At 44.5% G+C, this 21,319-nt stretch overlaps 2 protein-coding genes across 3 annotated transcripts; both read right to left on the bottom strand.

The window, feature by feature from the left end:
• Nucleotides 1-351: 351 nt before the first annotated feature.
• LOC311507233 (calpain-15-like) lies at nt 352-12,269 on the bottom strand. Its single transcript, XM_084571503.1, has 12 exons — nt 11,384-12,269; nt 7,963-8,989; nt 7,650-7,858; nt 7,132-7,315; nt 4,676-4,899; nt 4,456-4,581; nt 2,947-3,099; nt 2,597-2,758; nt 2,290-2,510; nt 2,024-2,169; nt 1,524-1,702; nt 352-1,426 (listed from the first exon to the last, which is right to left on the bottom strand). Exons 1-12 carry the CDS (start codon nt 11,542-11,544, stop codon nt 1,249-1,251), a joined length of 2,970 nt encoding a protein of 989 aa, XP_084427629.1. The 5' UTR covers nt 11,545-12,269; the 3' UTR covers nt 352-1,248.
• Nucleotides 12,270-14,544: 2,275 nt separating this feature from the next.
• amdhd2 (amidohydrolase domain containing 2) lies at nt 14,545-20,756 on the bottom strand. 2 transcript variants are annotated; one of them, XM_084571463.1, is made up of 13 exons: nt 20,353-20,756; nt 20,143-20,276; nt 19,690-19,843; nt 19,292-19,428; nt 18,596-18,735; nt 18,444-18,498; nt 18,114-18,326; nt 17,859-17,947; nt 17,590-17,734; nt 16,066-16,173; nt 15,829-15,897; nt 15,470-15,571; nt 14,545-15,367 (listed from the first exon to the last, which is right to left on the bottom strand). In XM_084571463.1, exons 3-13 carry the CDS (start codon nt 19,770-19,772, stop codon nt 15,288-15,290), a joined length of 1,221 nt encoding a protein of 406 aa, XP_084427589.1. In that variant the 5' UTR covers nt 19,773-19,843; nt 20,143-20,276; nt 20,353-20,756; the 3' UTR covers nt 14,545-15,287. The 2 variants fall into 2 exon arrangements, with proteins under 2 accessions (XP_084427589.1, XP_084427588.1); XM_084571462.1 differs by having other exon boundaries at nt 20,143-20,756.
• Between the last annotated feature and the right edge of the window lie 563 nt (nt 20,757-21,319).

Genomic DNA, 21,319 nt, shown 5'->3' on the forward strand with positions numbered 1-21,319 from the left:
AATAAACAATTCGGCATTGTTAATATAGCAAAATGTAAACAAAAAAAGGCCAAAGTTAAAACATTAAAACAAAAAAAAACTAATTATGAGGTAGTTTCCACTTCCCCAGCCTGTTTTTGTGAATACAATTCTCAGAATTCACTAACTAAAATCGATTTATTTTAAAAAGTTTTTATTTTCCTCTGTTCTCTCATATGCTTTCTGATTATTTCAAATATATATATATATATATATATATAACATAGCTGCTGAATGAACACATAATAAAAGTCAAACCTGAACACACGAATCACAACAAAATATATCAAACTCTATTTTAACCTTGAAAATATAACCGATAAGACGAAGATAAAGAGCTAAACATTTTTAATTCAAGCATCATAACATCTTCCAAACATTTGCATAGTTTTTATATTCTATCTAGTGTGATCGTGTATTTGGATTTATAACAATAAAACGTTTGTTTCTGCACTGTTCGACTTTAAAACATCCTCCAAAATAAAACACAATGAAAATCCAGCATAGTTTAAAGTTCATAAAGTGCTACTGCTTTAACACAGCAGGTCTCCACTGTTTCTCTAAACTAAAACACTAAGACTGCATATGACTGAATGACACTAAATAAACTACATCTGTGTTTTTTCCAGTCAGTATTCTTGGCAGTCAGTTCAGACACATGTGACTGAGTTAATATTGTAACTCCTATTCATCTACCACCAGTGCAATTAAGACAGTTTGGGCCTGAAGACCACCCTGTGACGTGAGATAAAGTGCATCATGTGTTTTCTAATGAGATCCGTTCTAGATGTCCGTCTTCGTGGAGGGATGTGCAGCTTCTGTTTCATTTCTTGGGAGGCAGAACAGCTCTGAATGCAGAAATGAAACGTGTCACTTGCCTTAAAGCGGGGGCCTCAATGCTGATTCACAATATTATGTGTTACATTTACCTTTTTCCTCCAACTTGCTCCCTTATAGATGAGCTTCTAGTGATTTAGGCTGATGGCTTAGATCACCAAACAGGAAACTAAATACGTTGTAAGTAGTTGAATTGTTGGCTGAATTTCTGAGTTTTGACAAATTTTCCAAGTGAACGGATCACTTGACCAAAGAGGAGCTCTGCCTCTAAGAAATGCAATGTGAATTCATAAAAAACGAGTGGAAGACCCAAAGATTCAGACTGTTCCTTTAGAGAAGCTGCCTGTGTGATGCATGAAAACAGATCAGATCAGTTGTAGTTCCCGGCTGTGGTCATAGCGGTCGAGGCTGATGCAGACCCGCAGTCTCTGGACTCAGAGCCGGACTGTGCGTCGCCTTCGAGGGACTCCAGTTCCCCAGGGAAGCCTGGACAGCCTTACGGTGAGCAAGTCTGTGTGTGATGGAGAAGCCAGCGTTTCCCTCCAGCTGAGACAAAACCACAAGCACCTGTCTGAGAGACGGAGAGAGAGTCATTTACATACACGTAACGCTGCAACCCTGAACTGGTTTACCTCATTAAATAAAGTATATTCCATTTGACAGTGAACCTGTGCAGAGGAGGGATGCTGTCGACGGTTTTGAGGCAGCTGCGCGTCGACACCACGTTGAAGCTGTCGCTGCAGTCGCAGGAAACGTGCAGGTGATGTCTGGGGTGTCTGTTTTCAACCATGACGATGAGGCCCGCCCAGCCATGGGTTAGGTAGTAACAGGTCATCCCTTCTCGGCCCTGACATACAGTAAAAAGACTTGACCTGAGAACATTATAGTTACATCCATAGGTGTGGTCGGGTTTCTTGATGCATCCATTTCCGAGGATCACTCCTAATTTAACTGAATCAAATGATTATAGAGACTTCCTGTTCTATTCAACATCTAGAAAAAATAAGAGTTTAAAAGTGAATATGTGGAGAAACGACATCAAATAAGAATCTTAGAGTGTGTATTTGTCTTGACTTCAGCCAGTTTCCTGTTAAAGTTATTCATTCATTAGGAACACGTGAGATTGGTTTTCATTACATGTCATTCTTTTATGTGGATGCAGCATCACCTCGTGCCGCTCTCCTTTGGTTTCCGCCAGCTGGATGACGGCGTCGGCAATGGTGGTGTTGGAGGCCGTCACCTGCTCCACCATCACCAGTCGGGAGCTGTAGACTGCCAGCATGTAACCAGGCACCTCCGATTTACCACTGCTCACTGAAAAGACGCAAACAAGAGCCGATCGATGAGCAGTGGGAAAAGAAGTTGAAAAAAATACATAGAGAAGGAGCTAACTCTGAATTTCTGGTTACTCATTTACATCGTTGGAGTTCCTACCTGGGCTGTCTGTGACGGAGCAGTGCCAGTGGTTGAAGGCGCAGCAGAGCACAGCGTATTCTCCCGGCTCCAGCATGATATCGCAGCCCACAAACCTCCTCACCGAGCGGCGACTGTGCGCCAGCAATCGACCCAGCGTCAGAGCGTCGGAGCTGTCGTAGGCGACCCGAAACACCAGCACACACAGATCCAACAGGTGGCTCTCTGCTGTGTCCCAGCGCCTGGGAAACACAGGACAGATCCCAAATGTATGTCTAGAGATTCAATGTTCCCTGAATCCTATAAAAACTGAGTGTGTATGTTCTACCTGCTGCCCTGCTGGAACAAAGCAAGCTCCACGGATGTCCTCTCCAGCACTGTGATGGACACCACCGTCACCGGGACGTCAGCTCTTCGAGGGAAAACACCCGGGATCCGGACCTCCTGCCAGTCTGAATGAATCTTGCAGATATCCACTGAGTCAAAGTACCTGCCAGGGTCAAACACAAGAAAACACACACACAGATTTGCCTATAACTATTAATGTGTGGTCCAAACAAACAGACTGATGATACATGTCACGATTTAACATTTAAAGGAAATTTAAAATATCTACGACTTTGTGCTCTGAACATATGCTCATACAACGATTCAGAGATGACGTTTCTTCTGACAAACCTGATGAAGTCCCAAAAGTCCATCCAGAACAGGCCATCCTCTGCTCGTTGGGCGCAGAGCTCCCTCTTCAGGTGTGGAGGCCAGTCTGGCCAGTCGTCCGCCCAGGCTCCAGTCCAGGAGAAGCGACCCCACGGGTTCCTCAGCTGCAGTAATCTGAAACAGGACGCTGATCTTGAATATTGCATTATATGCATTACACTGCAAAATAATTATTATCCTGACATCCAAAGATTTTTTTTTCTCTGCATTTAACCCATTCATTTGTACATATACAAAAGCAGTGAGCAAACTTAGAGCAGGTCAAGGTGGATTGCCTTGTTCAAGTGGACTTGAATGTGGAGTATAGGTACAGTGACCCAATAGTACCAAGTCCACTTCACCACAGCTTTCCCCTAATGGTGTTCCCTGAATAGGAATCAAACTCGCAGCAGTGAATGTTGCAAATCCTAAACACTAGGCCTCCAAAGTAAAATTAATAAATAAACAGTTGTATCAGGTGTTAATACACTTACAGTGAATCACGTTTTTTAGATTTTCTGCAATCAATTTATAATAAAATGATGTATTTTTTGTAAGAATGAAATCAAATCATAGACATATTTGTACAAGTCCACTCATCCACTAACATGGAGGGGGTGGAGCTTATGACCTATACTGCAACCAGCCACCAGGGGGAGCTCCAGATGCTTTGGCTTCACTTTTGAGGAGTTGTCATGGCGTCCACTTTTCTTACAGTCTATGGTAAACACTTGTTTTAAACCAACTTTGTCATAATTACACACAATAATCCATATACTCTTTCTTTTCAATTGATGTTAGCATTTCTAACTTCAGTTGTTTTATACGTTATTTTTCTTTCCTTCTTTCTTTCTTTCGTGTGCCTGATTTTGCGTCATCCTGCCTGAAACCTTCAGTGTTTTCATATGAGCAAGGCTTCTAGAGGAAGTTGCTTACCACAATTGGATTCACCAGCCTGATTGTAATTTTCACTTCTGTCTACTCTGCCATCTTGACTAATGTCTGCTTCGACCATAGCCGATAAATGCTGCCTGCACATCGATTCAATCATAACCTAATGACACAGCACATACACTCACAGGGGACATTTCTTGACATTTTCACTGCGCAAAGTTTACTTTAAAGTATTTCAGTCTGAATCTGAATGTTTCCTCCTGATTGCGTCACCTCATTGCTCGCAGCAATCATCCAAGTGTTGAGAAAATATTGGCACCTGTGTGAGGTATGAATCCTGCAGTTTATGAAAAAATAAAAGACTTTAAGACAATGTTTGTCTTAAAGGCTGCGCTTAGAGGGTAAAATCAAGGACACAACAAAGTCTGTGTGTCCTGTAAGTCCACTTGCACAGAGGAGGATGTACACCGTCTGTCTGCATCACTACACCTCTGGAACAGTCTGAGACAGATGTGTGTGTTAGTTCCGCCTTTAAAGAACGTCCGCTCTGGTTTATATCTCGGCATGAAGTTAACAAAACCAGACTTAAATCCTCACCTGTGGCCGTCTACATCCCGCACATCGAGGACAGAGTAGGCATGTCGTGGACGTAAACCCAGAGACTCGTATTCCGTGTCGTCCACCTTCATATTACCTCCTCCGCAGGACGCCCCCATCAGGAATCTACAGCACAGGGCACAAGTTGGATATATATTTCTTTTTTTTTTTTTTTTTTTTTTAAATTTAAGCTTCTTCTCCTCAGATGTGTGAATCTCACCCTGCCTCTTTGGAGCTCAGCATTTTGGCCCAGATGAGGTCGGTGTCGATGGGTTCTTCCTTCGGGTTGGTGGTGCTGACCTGAAGGGACAGCGACTCACAGGGGGCCCCGGTCAGCGTGGACAGGCCCTCGATGGCACGGCCCGCCTGCAAGGCAAAGTAGGAACCGTGGAGCTTGGCCAAGGCTTTTTCAATCAGAGCCACCCAGAGCTGCCTCCTCTGCGCCTGGATAAGAGGAACAAGGGAGAAGAGATTGGGAGCGTTTATCTCCTTACGGCTTTAAAACCACACCTACAGAAGAGAGAAGAGAGGAGCCTCGACCCTGTGAAGAAGAGATAAAACAGAAGCCGAACTCATGATGGATTTATGAAAACACGCCCATGTCTATTCACTCTTAAGACTAAAAGTGGAATCGTGCTGGGGACTGAGAGGAAGCAAGTGACAACTATATATCTAGGTGTCAGAAAACATTTTGGGATTATGTATAAGAGAAGATAAGAGCCTCTGTCTTTTTTAAAGTCCTGTTAGCAGAGACCAAGAAGAAGAGACATAGTCTAATTGTTAGGAAGCCTGACCAGAGCCGTAGGATTTAGTAGGAGGAAGGCTCAAAAACGTTGCTTCAATCCAAAAGTAGTGTTTATTTACGAAAGAAAGTGTCACCATAATATACGTGTAACAACAAAAAAGGGAATATCCACAAAAATACGCAAAAATAGACAGGTAACAAGGCTTATCCGAATAAAACTAACCCCATAGCAACATAGATTAACTTAACATAACACAATGTGCACCCAGCTACACGGACATGGTTCCTCTCCTCCCAGTGGCCACTGCTTATATAGTGCTGTCCATCAACACTTGACTGGCATACACTTGGTGAATACCATGGAGCAGGTACATTCACCGTGTCCTCTGGAAAAGGTAAGTGAAAAAGTTGTAAATTTACCCTTCACACACATTAGACAGTCACCTTCCACTCAGCCTTTAACTTTAGTTTCCTTTTACCATCGCTACCAAATCTCAAAACACCAGTAATCCATAACATAATTCCCAAATACCCCCATAGATGAGAGACCATAAAAGCAGGAAGTGATCCCTCCTTCCCTCCTTGGAGCACACAGTTAATCCAAAGAATACACGTTTGAAATAAACTGGTTTTAACTTAATGATACTTGTCTGAGTCTGATTTTCTATGGAAATGTTGGTGTACGAAATGCAAATGTAATGCAAAACACAAACAAGCCCGGGATGGTAAGTGTATGCACATTACAGAGCAAAGGCGGAATTTGGCAAACAAATGCAGAACAACCGTGATTTAAATGAAATGGTAAATGGGGACAAGTGGTGCGGTTCTCACCCACTTTGTCGCGCTCCTAAACACATTGTGAGAATTCAACAACTGGATTTTAATGGAAAGCTGAAAGTGTTAAAATGGGGAAAGGTGAGATGTTTCAGCGTTTTTTAACCAGCTGTTATTAAAAAGCTGAAAATGTTGCTCATGAAAAAGAAGAATGTGTTTTTTTAGACATAATTTCCATGTAAGTGAAGGAACAGGTGGTGTTCAGTGACTTTAAAGGGGAACTACTGTTTTTTACAACCTGGACCTTATTTCTGCCATAAAATGCGATCGTTTACTCACCCATATAACGTTTGGGTAATTTGTAATCCTTCAGGAAATATTTAGAACACCGAAATGCAGCCTCTAAATAACGCATTATCTGCCGCAAAACTCATTAATTTCACCAATATATTGTTATGATACGCTACTGCTATTCCCAGTTGAGTCCGGAGTTACCTGTTATCATCATCCGGGGTCTGGAGATTGACAGATAATGCGTTATTTAGAGGCTGCGTTTCGGTGCCCCAGTCACTCCCACTATATGGATATACGCGGATCTGAATATCTTCCAAAGGACTACAAATGACACCAAAGTTATATGGGTGAGTAAACAATCAAATTTTACGCCAGAAATAAGGTCCAAGTTGTAAAAAACAGTAGTTCCCCTTTAAATGAATAATTAAAGTGCAGATGATTTAAAATTATATTTTATATAATTTAAATTTATCAGATCTTCTGCAGCATTTTACTGCTGCAACTGCTCCACACAGAGCCTGGGTTAGACCTTCCACTCCTTCCCAACTATGAAACGGATTTCAATTAATCCATTTAAAGTTGAAATGAGAAGCAAAACAACAGACAAAAATAACCGTCAGGGAAATTAAGGAAGGAAATGTGTTTTAGAGGAACTGCTACCATGGTGGCAGCAGCAGAAAAGGTGTGGTTCTGGAACCAAAAGGAACCAAAGGAACCAGCTGTGGCAGAGTTGCTTCATCAGGGAAACGATGAGCCATCTGGAGGATTGTTCTCTTGAAAGCAAACACCTCCTTCAGTCAAAAGATTAAACAATGAGGGCGTGCAGGCAATTCCCCCTCCTAAACGAATCGCTGTTATTTCACCTGAGAGAAGAGCAGGTGGCCGTTCTCATCACACGGCAGCATGTCGTCCACTAGCACCGTTGTCCACGAGCCGTCTTTGCAGAGGCGCACCTGATAGGCTCCTTCGGCGCACAGCGAGCGGGTCACCATCACCTTCTCCACCAGCTCGGCCCGTTCAGCCAGGACAGCCAAGGCACTCAGGAACCTGCTCAGCAGAGACACATGTTCAGCGAAGAGTTCCTTTAATCAGATTCATTGTAAAGACTTCAAAGTTCTCATGCAAAGATCTGAGAAACGTGGTGAAGGCCTTCAATGGAAGAAAGCTGATGCTGCAGAAAAGTTCATGTTTGTCACTTGCACAAGAAGTTTTTGGATCTTGGGCCTGGAGCTTTTTGGTAGGACAAAACAAGACATTTGAAGGCATCACGGTCGACGAATTCCTGCAACATTTCCCTGTGAACTGTGAATTAGACTAAACTTCCATAAAATGAAACTCGTGTCAGATGTTCAGACATCATGCGTGTTTTAAAGCAGCTCACCAGCAGTTACCCAGAAGCCCCTGCATGATGTCAGACGGACGCAGTGTGCGGAAAACCGACCACTTCACGGTGCGGTCTCTGAAGTTAGAGCAGCTGATGTCTTGCGGACGAAGCCACTTCTTGACCCGATTCTGGACGCTGTCGTCCGACGGGAAGCCGACAGAGTTCGGGCCAGGAGGGAAGCTATCATCCACAAACGTCACTGAGTTCTGTGACAAAAAAAATGGCAGAAGTGTTTGATGAAACACGGCGACGTCAGCCTGGTTTGAGTGTTTCTGATGCTGCCGACGGGCGAGTCGTTCTGTAAACAAACCTCTCTGCAGAAGCTGACGATATTCTCCCACAGCTGTCTGGCTTCTCCTTCGTCGCTCTGTCGCAGCGCCTCCACCAGCATGCTCTCCTTCCTCTTCTGGGTCAGTGATGCTTTGAGCTGCGTGACGTGTTGCTGAGGAGTGTGGCAGGCCAGGCAGTGTTTGGCTTTGACCCTGTTAATGAGAGTGCACGCAGGACACGACCACTCCTCCGTCCTGCTGACGGCACCCGGGAATGAAGCAGAGGAGTCTGACGTGGGTGACATTTCCTCCGTGAGGATGCTGAGCCTCCTGCTGGACACGACCTCTGGTTGTGTGGAGGTGGACAGATGTGAGACAGCCAGCGTTGAAGGAGAAGAGCTTGCATTGTGTCCGACGCCTGGAGGGGGCACCTCTCTGCGACTGCAGGGAACTGGATTGTTGTGAGCTGGAGTCAGCACCGAGTCTGTGTTTGGATGAGAAGCTTCCGCGGGTAAACTTTCCCCGCGGGTGGATATGGACAGTGAAAGAGCTCCAGCTGCCGGTTCAGGCGGTCGCGCTCCGGTGCCGTCGCAGACCTCAGGTATGAGCAGGGCCTCGGCTGGGATTTGTGGGAGAGACAGTTTTCGTGGTCCGCCACAGGCAGAGCAGGACATAGAGGTAGGAGTGTTTTGCAGCGTGCACCTCGAACAGTCCCAAGTCAAGCTGGTTTTGTCTGCCAGCTCCGTTGACGACGACCTCAGGGGGCCGGAGCAGCTGCTGGAGCGCTGAGGCCGGGGCTGGTCCTGGGACGAGTTCAGGGATCGGCCCGGCGCTCCGGTGTAGCCGCAGAGAGAGCAGGCCAGGCTGTCGGGGGGGTTGGCCAGCGTGCAGCGCGGACAGGACCACCGAGCCTCCTCCCTGCTGGAGCCGGGCCACATCCAGCGGGTGTCGGACCTTCGCCGAGGGGCTTCACAGATGGAGCAGCGAGGAGCGCCGGCTGCATTCAGGAAAGTGCAGCAGCCGCAGGCCCACTGGCTCCTCTGCAGGGGCATCGAACCGGAAGAGAAGCTGCGGGTAAACCACAAAACACGTTTTAGGATCGCACAGCCGTGAATATTCCACCCCGAAACACTCCTGCAACCAAAATCAGGTTTGAAGACTGTTAAAAGCCTCACTCATTCTGCTGCAGGAGAAAGAAATCTAACTTCTTGCAGAATAAGTATTCCTGCAGCGGAACCTAAAACCAGGTCAAACACAGAGCTCTTATCTCAACAGCATGGAGTCTTTTTCATCCTGTAATGGCCTCAGTTAGTCACTGCAGTCCTTAAATCCATGAGTACGAGGAGCACTACTAGATGTAATAGCTGGACTGAGCAGTAAACAACTGTTTTTACAAGGATAACATTCAGGAAAGCTTAACTCCAGCTTCACGCGTTTTCTCCGACGATGCTCAAACCCACAGACTTGACAACCAGCTAATCACAAATGTAATGCTCAAATATCCGTCTCCAGCTGGTTTCTGGAGAAGAAGAAGAAGCTTCAGGACATGAGGGAGAATCCAAATATAAATGGATGAATAATAATAATAACAGCTCCTTTCTTGTAGCCCGTGGCGACTCCACAGAGAACATTAAAATGCAAGAATATGGAAATGATACAAAAAAGCCGCAGCACAGCAACAACATAACCGGTTCCCCAGCTTCCCGGCGCGCTGGTAAAGCTGAATACTATTTGTCACACTCCTTTAAATTAAAAACACTGCAGTTTCACGCTCCTCGCTCGGAGGCCGAAGCCTAAAGCAGATTATCTCCGCCGCGGCGTCAAGAGACAAAGTTCGGCCGGAGGAGCCGGGGGAAACATCTCGGTGGAGGCTGTCCCACATTTCCTGGCCGCTCTTTAAATAGTTCCACTGCGCTCCACGTTTACCTGCTTGTTAAACTCTGCGTCCAGCAACCGCAGCTGTCTGAACCACCTTTAAACCCCTCTGCCAACGCTGTGTGAACCATCAGTGTTGATGCTGCAAGAGTTTCCTTTCACTTGATTCATTAACAATGGTCGTGATTTCTTTAAAAGAAAAGTTATTTAAATGTATAAAGAGGTTTATTAAATCTCTGAATGCAGCTCGTCACCTGAAAACTTTCCTCATTATGTGTAATGTAAGGTAACTGCTGTTTAGCTGTAATCTGTGCTGATTATAAGAGGAATAAATATGCCTTTAAATTAAGACCAATTAGCAACAAGTTTACAAGAAATTAGCTTGTTTTGTTTTAGCATTAAGTTTCATTAAATTCAATCTGCAACAAAAAAAAACTAAATAATGTCCTGAAACTTCTTCTCTGTCCATAAATGTCAAACAATTTGGGATTATGCTACTGAATGAATTTTATCTATTTAAAAAAGTTGTATTTTTCCAGTTTAGACCTGTTCTTCTTATTTCTTTTTTGAGCTGGGTATTAGTACTGAAATATGGGGAACCTGCTGCCCAGATATATATTTTAAAAAAAGTACTTTAACACATCTCTTATTTCTGCAGATTTACAGTAAAATGGATTTTGATCTCACTGGATCAAACGTAAGGCAGAGCGGCCTGCTCATCTGAATCCCCTCCGGAAAGCTCATGTGCACTCTTCCCAGACCGGCTCCACCATCAGGGATTTCCCCACTTCCATTTCCTGTCAGCCGGTAACTCGACTCCCGGCCTTCGTCGGACTCGGCCGGGCCCGAAGCGCGCAGAGCTGCAGCAGTAATAATTAATAAGGAGGGCTGTGGTTTAATTTATATCGATCGATTCATGAAATATTCACGAGCCCGGGACGTCCACGTGACTGAGGAATATAAATTAAAGTTTCAGCTTGTCACACTGGCACGAACAAATCATCTGGATCACCCACGGCGACGTGGAGACAGATAGATGCTTTTATACAATCTGTTCTGGATGTTTTTACGGGGTGGAGCCGCTATAAATCATTGCTTGAGTGCTTCTTATCTAATTGTAGAGTTTCAGCAGTTAATTGATTCTCATTAAAGCAGTCAAACAGCCACAAAGAGTGAGTGAGTTTTACTGCATAAAACATCTGGATGAGTTTGCAGAACCGGCCAGAGACTAATATCTGGTGTCTAATATTATGACACTGAGATTACTGCATTATTCAGCCTGGAAATAAGTCAAACATGTTTTCATTTGACTCTAGTTGGTGTTTCACTCACGGATTTTCAGATTAACTCAGATTAAAACTACTTTTACAAACTCATCTCGAACTCAGCTTGTCTAACTTCAGGCTCTTCATCTGTATTTCCGTCTTGAACTCCTTGTTTACAGGGAAAAAACTCAGGTGAATTGCTCGTTTTTGGCAACACAGAAACTTGAACTTGAGCAGACTTATTAGTTTGTATCATTCCACACTTCTACATCTTCTTTTAATCCCTCTGCGTGTCGTGTTGCAGAAAATAAACTGTCCGTACCTGCGCTCCCTGTGCCTGCCTGGCCGGGGAAGCTGCCGGGGAATGAAGGTGCTCTGGCTGCTCCTCAGGCATCCCATGATGGGGGAAGGAGGCAGGGCAGCGCCCCGGGGTCCTGCATCGCTCTCGGCCTCGTCGGCGATAGAGGAGGAGGAACTTCCCATGATGCTGCTGGGACAGGTGGAAGAGCCCTGAGGAAAGAGGGGAGAGAAACTTGTTAAGGCGATGCATGTGGGTGCAGACCACAAATCGTAAAGTCTCCTTAGAATCTAAATCTCTGACTCTGCACACTGTCTATTGCCTGACAGGGAAATGGGTGAAAGACGAATGGTGCATTTAGAATAACAGGCTACAAATGCAGGGAACAAATCTGCAAAGAGATCAGCTGAAATGTTTGTGTGTGGGACTAAAACGTTGACGCACAGCTGAGACATGCTGGTTGTTGCAATAGTTGACCAGTGGCGTTTAAATAAAACGGAAGAAATACTGAATACATGCAGTAAACAGTGACTTTGCACACATATTAGTGTTTCCACTCTGATGCAGATTGTATTTGACAAGGGATTCACACATTACTGTCCCACGTTGATTTTAAACTAAATGTGTTATAATATAGCTATTATTATTATTATTATTGTGAAGACCGATCAGTCAGGTTTATTTTAACCTTAAAGCTCCATCAAACTGTTAAAAAACTGTGATTGTCTGCAGGCTCCAGCCGCCTCTCTGCTCACTCCACAGTTTTGTCCTTGAACAAGGACTTAAAGTCTGTCTGATAATATCAGCAGCTTCAGATGCTCATGATGAGGACACCCTGACTGAGACACGCACGCTTCTTCTTTCTCCACCAAAATGAACTATTTTTAATCTTGCAAGATGCTTGCTTTATTAAAATCTTGTCTTTAATTTGTCTCTAAATAAAAATAATAATAATAAAAAAAACACATAATCCGTACATAAAAACACTGAGTTGAATAAACACAGTTGAGTGCGGTTCGTCTCCAGAGAAAGCGTCTCTGTGCCTCACTGCAGATGCTCCCCTGCTGATGCTGAAGTTCACATAGACTTCAGTGAACCTGGAGCACCTGCAGTACAGCTTGCCGGCTGCACGGGGGGAAGCTGCAGCAGGACGGCGCGAGAACAAAGAGCGGTGCAGCGAGGAGCCGGACTCACCTGACTGCAGGACGGAGGACGGCTGCTTCAACGAGGCGCTGGATGTTCCCCGCAGGCTGCCGAGGTCTCCATGCATCCTCTGTCTCTGGAGCAGCGATGTGCACAGTCACCACAGCTGTCCTCTCAGCATCGGAGTCAAGCTGCAGGGAGGCAGGGGCAACTTCCTGTCCCCAAATTCAAAATAAAATCTTGATTATGCTTTACAACAACACAAATTGATAAAAATTAAAATTTAATAACTGATACAATTTGAGCATTGATTTCTTAATTATTTATAAATGTAATATATTTAGGTTTTGGACTGATAGTCAAACATAATGTTAATCAGTTCCTCTTAGTGTAGTGCTCAAAGGAGACTTAATGGACCCGTTAAAGGGGAATTACCGTTTTTTGCAACCTGGACCTTATTTCTGGTATAAAATACGATCGTTTACTCACCCATATAACTGTGGTGTCATTTGGAGTCATTCTGAAGATATTTAGATCCAGCGGAGTGCCGTGTATATCCATATAATGGGAGTGAATGGGGCACCGAAACGCAGCCTCTAAATAACGCATTATCTGCCGCGAAACTCGTTCATTTCACCAATATTTTGTTATGATACGCTAGTGCTACTCCCCGTTGAGTCCGGAGTTACCTGTTATCTATTCGTGGACGTGCAGCGGTTTGTTGTTCTTTGGCCAGCCGTTCCTCTCTCTGCCTCCGCATTCTCATTTCAACGAGCTCCTCATCCATATACTCTGGCTCAAAATGGTAAGGACGTCCATCATAAAGAGAGTCGTCGTCCACGAGCTCAGAATCGGAAAAATATTCAGCCATGTTGCAAAAAAACTAGCAGTAGCAAATTACAGGTAAACAAGCCGACCGTCATGGGTGCGCACGGCGCTCAGAGATGACATCATCCAGGCCAGAGAGTAGTAGGTCAATCTACAGACCCCGGATGATGATAACAGGTAACTCCGGACTCAACGGGGAATAGCACTAACGTGTCATAACAAAATATTGGTGAAATGAACGAGTTTCGTGGCAGATACTGCATTATTTAGAGGCTGCTTTCCGGTGCCCCAGTCACTCCCACTATATGGATGTACGAGGAGCTAAATATCGTCCGAACGACTCCAAATGACACCAAAGTTATATGGGTGAGTAAACGATCTATTTTATGCCAGAAATAAGGTCCAGGTTGTAAAAAAACAGTAATTCCCCTTTAAGCTCAGGCCTATGGGTGCGTCCGGATGTCAAAACAACCACAAAAACACACAAAATAATTGCAGAGGCACAAATTGACAGCAAAGAAACACACACTGACACCACAGAGCACCGAAACCTTCCCCAGGAAGACACAAAACACATCAGAAGTGACACAAAACAACCGCAGAGAACCAAAATGACCACAAAAACACACTAAATGACAGCGCAGAGCAAAAAAGTGATTAAAAATTCTTGAAATCAAATCGAGAGACAAAAAATGGCTGAAATGAGAGACAAAACCACCACAAAGACAAAGGAAAAAACAAGAAGAGACACCATGCGTTGCTTGAAAAGACAAAACAAAACATATGCAGTACCAAAATGACAGGAAAGAGCGCGAAGACAACCACAAGAAGACTAAAAAACACTCATTTTAGTCCATAAAGGAAAAAAGAAAAGCATATCTGAAAGAGTCTGACTGGCTACAAGAAGGAAAAATTATTTCTTACTCTCATCTTTTTTTTCAGAAGATTGTTTGTTGTTCTTTTATTTTGAAGGCAACTTCCTCTTCATTTTGCTCTTATTGTGGCAGCCGGTCGTCTCCTGGACACCTATTTTCTGCGGGGGACATTTTCAGGACAGGACACCGGACACATTAAGTCTCATCCGGTCAAGATGAACATCTTCTTCCAACCGTGACGTCACTGCAGGAGGAAATACAAAACCAGCTCTCCTCCTACGCCAAACTCCACTGTAAATCTGGCAGAAAACGTCGTTTGCATTATTAATGTGCACACAGTTTCCAAAAGGATGAAATGAAGTTTATTTTCTGAATTATTGCTGCTTTCTGTGTAATTCGGCACACAAGTAAAGGCTGAGTTTCATTTCAGGTAAATGCACATAACCGTGTTGTCGGACGCACAACATTTCTACATTTGTAATCATTTGTGTCTCTTACAATCTGTCCAACAATTTATAGACTTACAGTAAATGCCACACACACAGCCAGGCTTTCTCTCCCGATTGTGCAACACCAACAAACTAGTGACAGCCGATAAATCCCTGAGGACTGCGGCACAAAGTGAAGCAGACGGATGAGGACAGAGGAGACCTGACTAACGCTCTCTACGATGATGAAAACGCCGATAACAAAACGTGATATATCATTTCTACTCCACGTGTCAGAGAGAAATATTGTCCTCTGTAGTTCACATTTATGAGATGTGGCTGTTTTCTGCAAATATTAAGCCTGGCAGACTTAATAATGACAGGCTGTTCTTCAGGGGCCCCTTGATGCCTTTTGCCTTTAGCATTACTCTACTCATACATCAAAACCTATCTATATTTCCCGCAGACACAATGTCACAGTAACATTCAGAGGAAGTTGGTTTTTATCCATTTTAATACTAAAACATTTCTGCAACATTTCATCAAAATAAACTCTAAAGAATCTGATGCAGGGAAATATAGCTCTCAGTAATGCAATATAAAGGCACAGGAGGTCACAACAAGGAGCGGCTTCTTCTTCTTCTTCTTCTTCTACTACGGTCCTTTCCTCCAAACCTCCTCTCCGGAAATGTAGGTGGCTCTGACATTGAGGGCGTCGTCGAGCAGCACGAAGTCTGAAATCAAACGAGACGTCAGCAACAGCAGCAACATCCAAGTGAGCAACAACCGTCCTGTAATCATTTGATGACTGACAGCACGGCGCGGCAGCTCCTCACCTGCGTCCGAGCCGTAGTCCAGCTTTCCCTTCTGATGGCTGATGCCGAGCAGCTGAGCCGGGTGGAGCGAGGCGGCTTCCAGGGCCTGCTCCACGCTGCAGCCTAAAAAAAATAACAAGAGGTAGGAAAAGATGGAGGAGGAGGAAACACCTGCAGCAACATCTGGACTGATCTTCCTATCTGGAAGATTGATGGGAAAGCAGCCCCTGACCTAAACACTAACGTGCACTGAACATGCACTCATCATTTTAGTTTCAAAATCCATAGAAATAGTATTAAAACTAAAGTATGTCTTGCAGATGAACCGTTTTCTGACATTTTTACATGTTGTAGTTCAGCAAGAAGCAACGCAAACTGACCTGAGGCCTGTTTGAAGTGGCGAACACACATGTCCATCGTAGCTATGCTGCCACTCAGAGTCGTAGTGCCTAAAAGAAACACAGACATCAAATCATTATATCATCTCATCATCTCCAGGGCAATATTTATACATTTTTGAGTTTTAAAACTGAGATGTTCTTCCTTTGAATAAGTTCCTTATGTATGTAAATTATGCCGTATTTCTGTCTGTAATCTGTAATAAAGGAAAGTGAGACCTGCCACGTAAGCGTGGAGACCCTGGATCTCGATGACCTGCTGGCCCAGAGTGTGGCGGCCGGGAGGGAGACCCATCGCTGCGATAGCGTCCGTCACCAGCACCAGACCTGAGGGTAACAAACAAACAAACAGCCTACATTTAGATTTTCTGTCGGAAAAGTACACCGTATCAATAATAATACGTACGCGTATTATTGAGGTCCTGCCGATAGCGGACTGGGAGACTTACGCTGCGTTCCTCGGGAAGACGGACGACTGATTTAATAAGACGCACACACATAGAAGTGGAAATCTCCTACGGGGCGTTCTGATATTTTGATTTCTCAGATTTGAGCCATATTTAACTTTTCAACGGTGATGTGTCAATATGTTTGCAGTGAAAAAGATCTATTCTCTCAATAAACTAAAACTTCCGATCACACTCTGTGGAAACATTCCCAAACATTCCTTTAAAGTCTCCCCCAGAGTTAAAGGGGAACTACTGTTTTTTACAACCTGGACCTTATTTCTGGCATAAAATACGATCGTTTACTCACCCATATAACTTTGGTGTCATTTGGAGTCGTTCGGACGATATTTAGATCTGCGTATATCCATATAATGGGAGTGACTGGGGCACCGAAACGCAGCCTCTAAATAACGTATTATCTGCCGCGAAACTCGTTCATTTCACCAATATTTTGTTATGATACGCTAGTGCTATTCCCCGTTGAGTCCGGAGTTACCTGTTATCTATTCGTGGACGTGCAGCGGTTTGTTGTTCTTTGGCCAGCTGTTCCTCTCTCTGCCTCCGCATCCTCCTTTCAGCGAGCTCCTCATCTATATACTCTGGCTCAAAATGGTACGGACGTCCATCATAAACAAAGTCGTCGTCCACAATCTCAGCATCGGAAAAATATTCAGCCATGTTGCAAAAAACTAGCAGTAGCAAATTACAGGTAAACAAACCGTGTAGGGTGTGTGCGGGCGCTCAGAGATGACATCATCCAGGTCAGAGGTTAGTAGGTCAATCTACAGACCCCGGATGATGATAACAGGTAACTCTGGACTCAACGGGGAATAGCACTAGCGTATCATAACAGAATATTGGTGAAATGAACGAGTTTTGCGGCAGATAATGTGTTATTTAGAGGCTGCGTTTCGGTGCCCCAGTCACTCCCACTATATGGATAAACACGGAGCTAAATGTTGTCAGAACGACTCCAAATGACACCGAAGTTATATGGGCGAGTAAACGATCGGATTTTATGACAGAAATAAGGTCCAGGTTGTAAAAAACGGTAATTGCCCTTTAAGATATTAACCTCTGAAGTAATTCCAGCAGACAGATATCCATCGCCAACTAATTCCAGTTTTAATTCAGTTTGCCAAACAGACCATGGAGTTTCTAGAGTAAAGATCACATGTTCACTGCATTAATTATCCTTCTTCATTTGTAGTCACATTAATTAGATTTTTTCTTAGACCAGCGTGATTAAATTAGTTTCCTTTCTGAAATCGATATAATGCGTTTAAGGCCAGACCTGAAGGGTGAGCTCTGTGAGCGATCCGCAGGGCAGCAGGGTTGGTGTGGATCCCGTCAGCTATCATGCCGTAGAAGACCGTCCTGCCTGCAGGGACCTGATCGCTGGTCAGCAGACCCACGATGCCTGGATCACGATGGTGGAACTGGACCACAACACAGCACAGATGCAAGGATTTTAAACGAACCTCTGCTTAACAGCCAAACCAAGCTGGTATGGAGACGTTCCAAATGCTAGCAGTGACGCTAAAGGACGATCAGACGACTCACGGGCAGCATGGCGTTGAAGAGGTGTGTGATGAAGGAGGCGCCGTGCTGAACAGCCTCCTCGGCCTGGGACAGGTTGGCCACCGAGTGACCTGCAACAGCCAATCCAGAAAACTTTATTTACATCACACCTTTCAGACGGATTAAAGAAATTCATGTTTTTTATAGATGGCAACAATTTGAAAATAAAATAATCAGTAAATGTTTTAACAGCAGCCGTAAAACAAGCCTCTGTGTGATTGAGGAAGAGACGCTCACCTAAGGACACTTTGATGCCTCTCTGGCAGAGCTCCCTCACCACCGATTGGCTGTTGGCAAGCTCGGGAGCCAGCGTCACCATGGCAACGCCGTCAAGGCTGCCGTAGGCCTCCATGAGGTCGTCGATGTCTCCGGATTTGAAGGTACGGAGATACTGCTCCGGGTGGGCTCCTTTTTTCTCCTTGCTGATGAAAGGACCCTCCAGATGAACGCCTGCAGGGAGGAATTTACAGGACGCACAAAACCATCAACTGTTTTTTTTAACACCATGCAGTCTATGTACGTACATACATACACTCCACGTTCACTCCTAAACTGCTCATTTCTTACCAAGAACTCCAGCTCCGTGTTGTCCTCCATTATGAACTTTGACCTGAGGCAAAACCTGGGACACATATCAACCAAGGTTTAGATTTTATAAGACAGGTGCTTCACCTCTTAACGTCAGACGAGTAAGTGTGTCTTCTGCCTGCTTACGTCACCTTGTGGTAGACTGCCGGAGGAGAGGTGACCAGAGTCGGGCAGAAGGACGTGACGCCGTGCTCGAGGATCTTTTTGGCCACAAACGAAACTCCACCGCTGACGTCTTCGGACGCCCGGGAGAAGTCGATGCCGAAACCTCCTGCAGGGAGACAGCTGGTTATAGTCTCCGAGACGAAACACCATCAGTGACAACATGCTCACTCTGTTTACATATCAGACATTTCCTTCCAAATTATGACCACCTTCCTAATATTGTATAGGTCTCCCTTGTGTCTCCAAAACAGTTCTGACTCAATGGACATGGGTCTTCTGAAGGTGTCCTGTGGCCTTAGGCCTTTGGGTTCTATGAGTTGAGGGGAGGGTCCTCTGTGGATCATCCCACAGATACTTGATCAGTTTAGGATCTAGTGAATCTGGAGGCCAGGTCAACACCTTTTTTTAACACGTTTTTTTTTTAGTTGTTCCTAAACCGTTTTTGTGTATGTGCCTGTGTCAGGCTGCATCCTGCTGGGGATGGCTGGTGTCATCAAGGAGTGTCATTGCTATGGAGTGGGGGGTCTTGGTCTGGTCTAGATGGGTGGTACAGGTCCAAAAGTTTCCCAGCAGAACACCGAATTGTCACAAGACGGTCAATGTTATTCACTTCTCCGGTCAGTGGTTTTAATGTTGTGGCTGATCGGTGTTCGTGTACATACCGTTGAGCTGGACGTCTATAAAGCCCGGGGCGATGATGCTGTCTTCACAGTCCACGCGAACGTCGGCGTAGCCCTGCTCATCGAAGAACAGCTTCTCTGGATCTAGAATCCTCCCTTCACGCACCCACAGATCCTCCCTAAGGACACATTTGCAATTCTGTCTTCACGAGGACACACACACACAGAAACCTAAACTCTAACATAAGACTGGGGCTCTCTGATGGACTGTCTCAAAGTCAGGACAGGACGGAGATGCAAAAATGTCCTCACGTCGCATACCTAATATTTAAATAATCTCAACCTAACACTGCTAGCAGCTTTAACCTAACCTAACTCAAGCATGTAATGCTGAGATCTGTGTGTGTGTGTGTGTGTGTGTGTGTGTGTGTGTGTTGTACCTCTGCAGCGTGTGATCTCTCAGTATCCTGCAGTTGATGAACTGAGTGATGGGGGCGTCAGACACCGACTTGTTGGACGGCATTGCTGTTCTCCCGGCGGGCGAGCGGAGACAAAGCCGCTCGCTGCAAACTCCGTCCGCTCGGCTTCACACGTCTGAATAACACAGCGAGAACAAATCAAACGCTCCCCTTCCTCACACTACACATTACAAGGTACTACTGCAATGATGATTTGTTAATGTTTCAAACGTTTCTAAAAGGCCTGCAGCTACTCATGTTGAATTTGTAGATTCATCAATTATTCAATCATCTAAATTGTTCTATTTTTGTCCATGTAATTTCTTACTTAAGTAAAAGCATCTCTAGTGAGTGCAATGGAGCAAAGTAGCACACATTTATTCAGCTCTCTGGCTGGAAATGAAGGGTTCACAGGAGCATTACATGATATCTCACCACTGTAGGTGCAGCAGCTGACTTTGACCTCTGATCCTCTTTGTGATGCCACAGCGTTTCTGGAAGATGTTGCAATAGCCGCTGTTGGAAGTCTGCACCCTGGCCAAACTCTTCTAATTACGGTACTTCTGGCACTGTTTCGTGGGTGAAAATTCTTTCAACCAAACTCCATTCAGAAAACGTGCGTTTAAGGCGTCCCCCGTGTCTCACCTCTTGTAGGCACCTCCACAGAGAAAGTCGTAAACACTCAGGGTATTGATTCGAGTCCAGGTGACAACTCGGCATGCACTCAGTCCGCAATACTAGTCTTCTTTTAGTGCAAATTCAACTTCTTCAGCAGTAAGGCGGCGCTCCCCGGCAAAAACAAACAAAAACAAAACACAGAGGTAGGCTACATTAAAAAGCTATATTTTATAACGGAGTTCGGCGAGAGTACATTCCACATCGGCTCCACCTTCCTTCCTTTCCGTTACCGTGGCATTAGGTAGCTGTTAAAGAGTAACAGATCTATTTTCTTACGGTGTTAGTGAACTGGCAATTTTCGCCAGTAGAAGAAGAAGAAGAGCTGAGTCAAACACAAGCAGAGGAAGCGGATGAGGTCATGTGACGGAGCTGCAGGTCAGCTGATCAAAACAACAGACCAGCAGGCGCTGCAGTTTGCTGACACACACACGACACACACACGCAAAAAAAATACGAATCAGATATTGTTAGTTTAGTTTTTGAGACGATTATATATCTTTAGTGAGGAAAAATAAAATATATTCTTGAATTGCTGTAGCTTGACTTACCTTCAGTTTCAATTTAGCTTGTATTTTGTTTGCAAAGTAATAATTTACTGTTATCATACTGATTAAAAAAGGGCCCTTCAGTGAAAATATTAAATATGTTGGTATATACAGACAGAATATATTTTCAGATTATTATAACAGATGCGTTCAGATACATTTTCCAGCAGCCTTTTCCTCTGTAAGTTATTTTAGTTATTGACTAATCTACTGATTATATTCTTGATTAATGAATTTAACCCACAGCAAACAGCCTAAACCGTAAAATGATTGAACATTGATTTTACATTTAAGAAGCTGAAATTAGTATGATATATAAATCAAGGTTCAAGGTTCAAGGAGTCTTTATTGTCCCCGAGGGGCAAATTGTTCTGCAGCCAGCAGTAACA

The sequence above is a fragment of the Chelon labrosus genome (assembly GCF_963514085.1).
Source record: "Chelon labrosus genome assembly, chromosome: 21".
Lineage (NCBI taxonomy): Eukaryota > Metazoa > Chordata > Actinopteri > Mugiliformes > Mugilidae > Chelon > Chelon labrosus.

Coding starts and splice junctions, on each gene's coding strand:
- LOC311507233 (XM_084571503.1), bottom strand. CDS start 11,544: ATGGGAAGTTCCTCCTCCTCTATCGCCGACGAGGCCGAGAGCGATGCA. Junction 8,990..11,383: donor GGCAGGCACAGGGAGCGCAG/GTACGGACAGTT, acceptor GTTTACCCGCAG/CTTCTCTTCCGGTTCGATGC. Junction 1,703..2,023: donor CCAAAGGAGAGCGGCACGAG/GTGATGCTGCAT, acceptor ACTGTATGTCAG/GGCCGAGAAGGGATGACCTG.
- amdhd2 (XM_084571463.1), bottom strand. CDS start 19,772: ATGCCGTCCAACAAGTCGGTGTCTGACGCCCCCATCACTCAGTTCATC. Junction 17,735..17,858: donor TCTTCAACGCCATGCTGCCC/GTGAGTCGTCTG, acceptor GTTGTGGTCCAG/TTCCACCATCGTGATCCAGG. Junction 15,572..15,828: donor CCACTTCAAACAGGCCTCAG/GTCAGTTTGCGT, acceptor TATTTTTTTTAG/GCTGCAGCGTGGAGCAGGCC.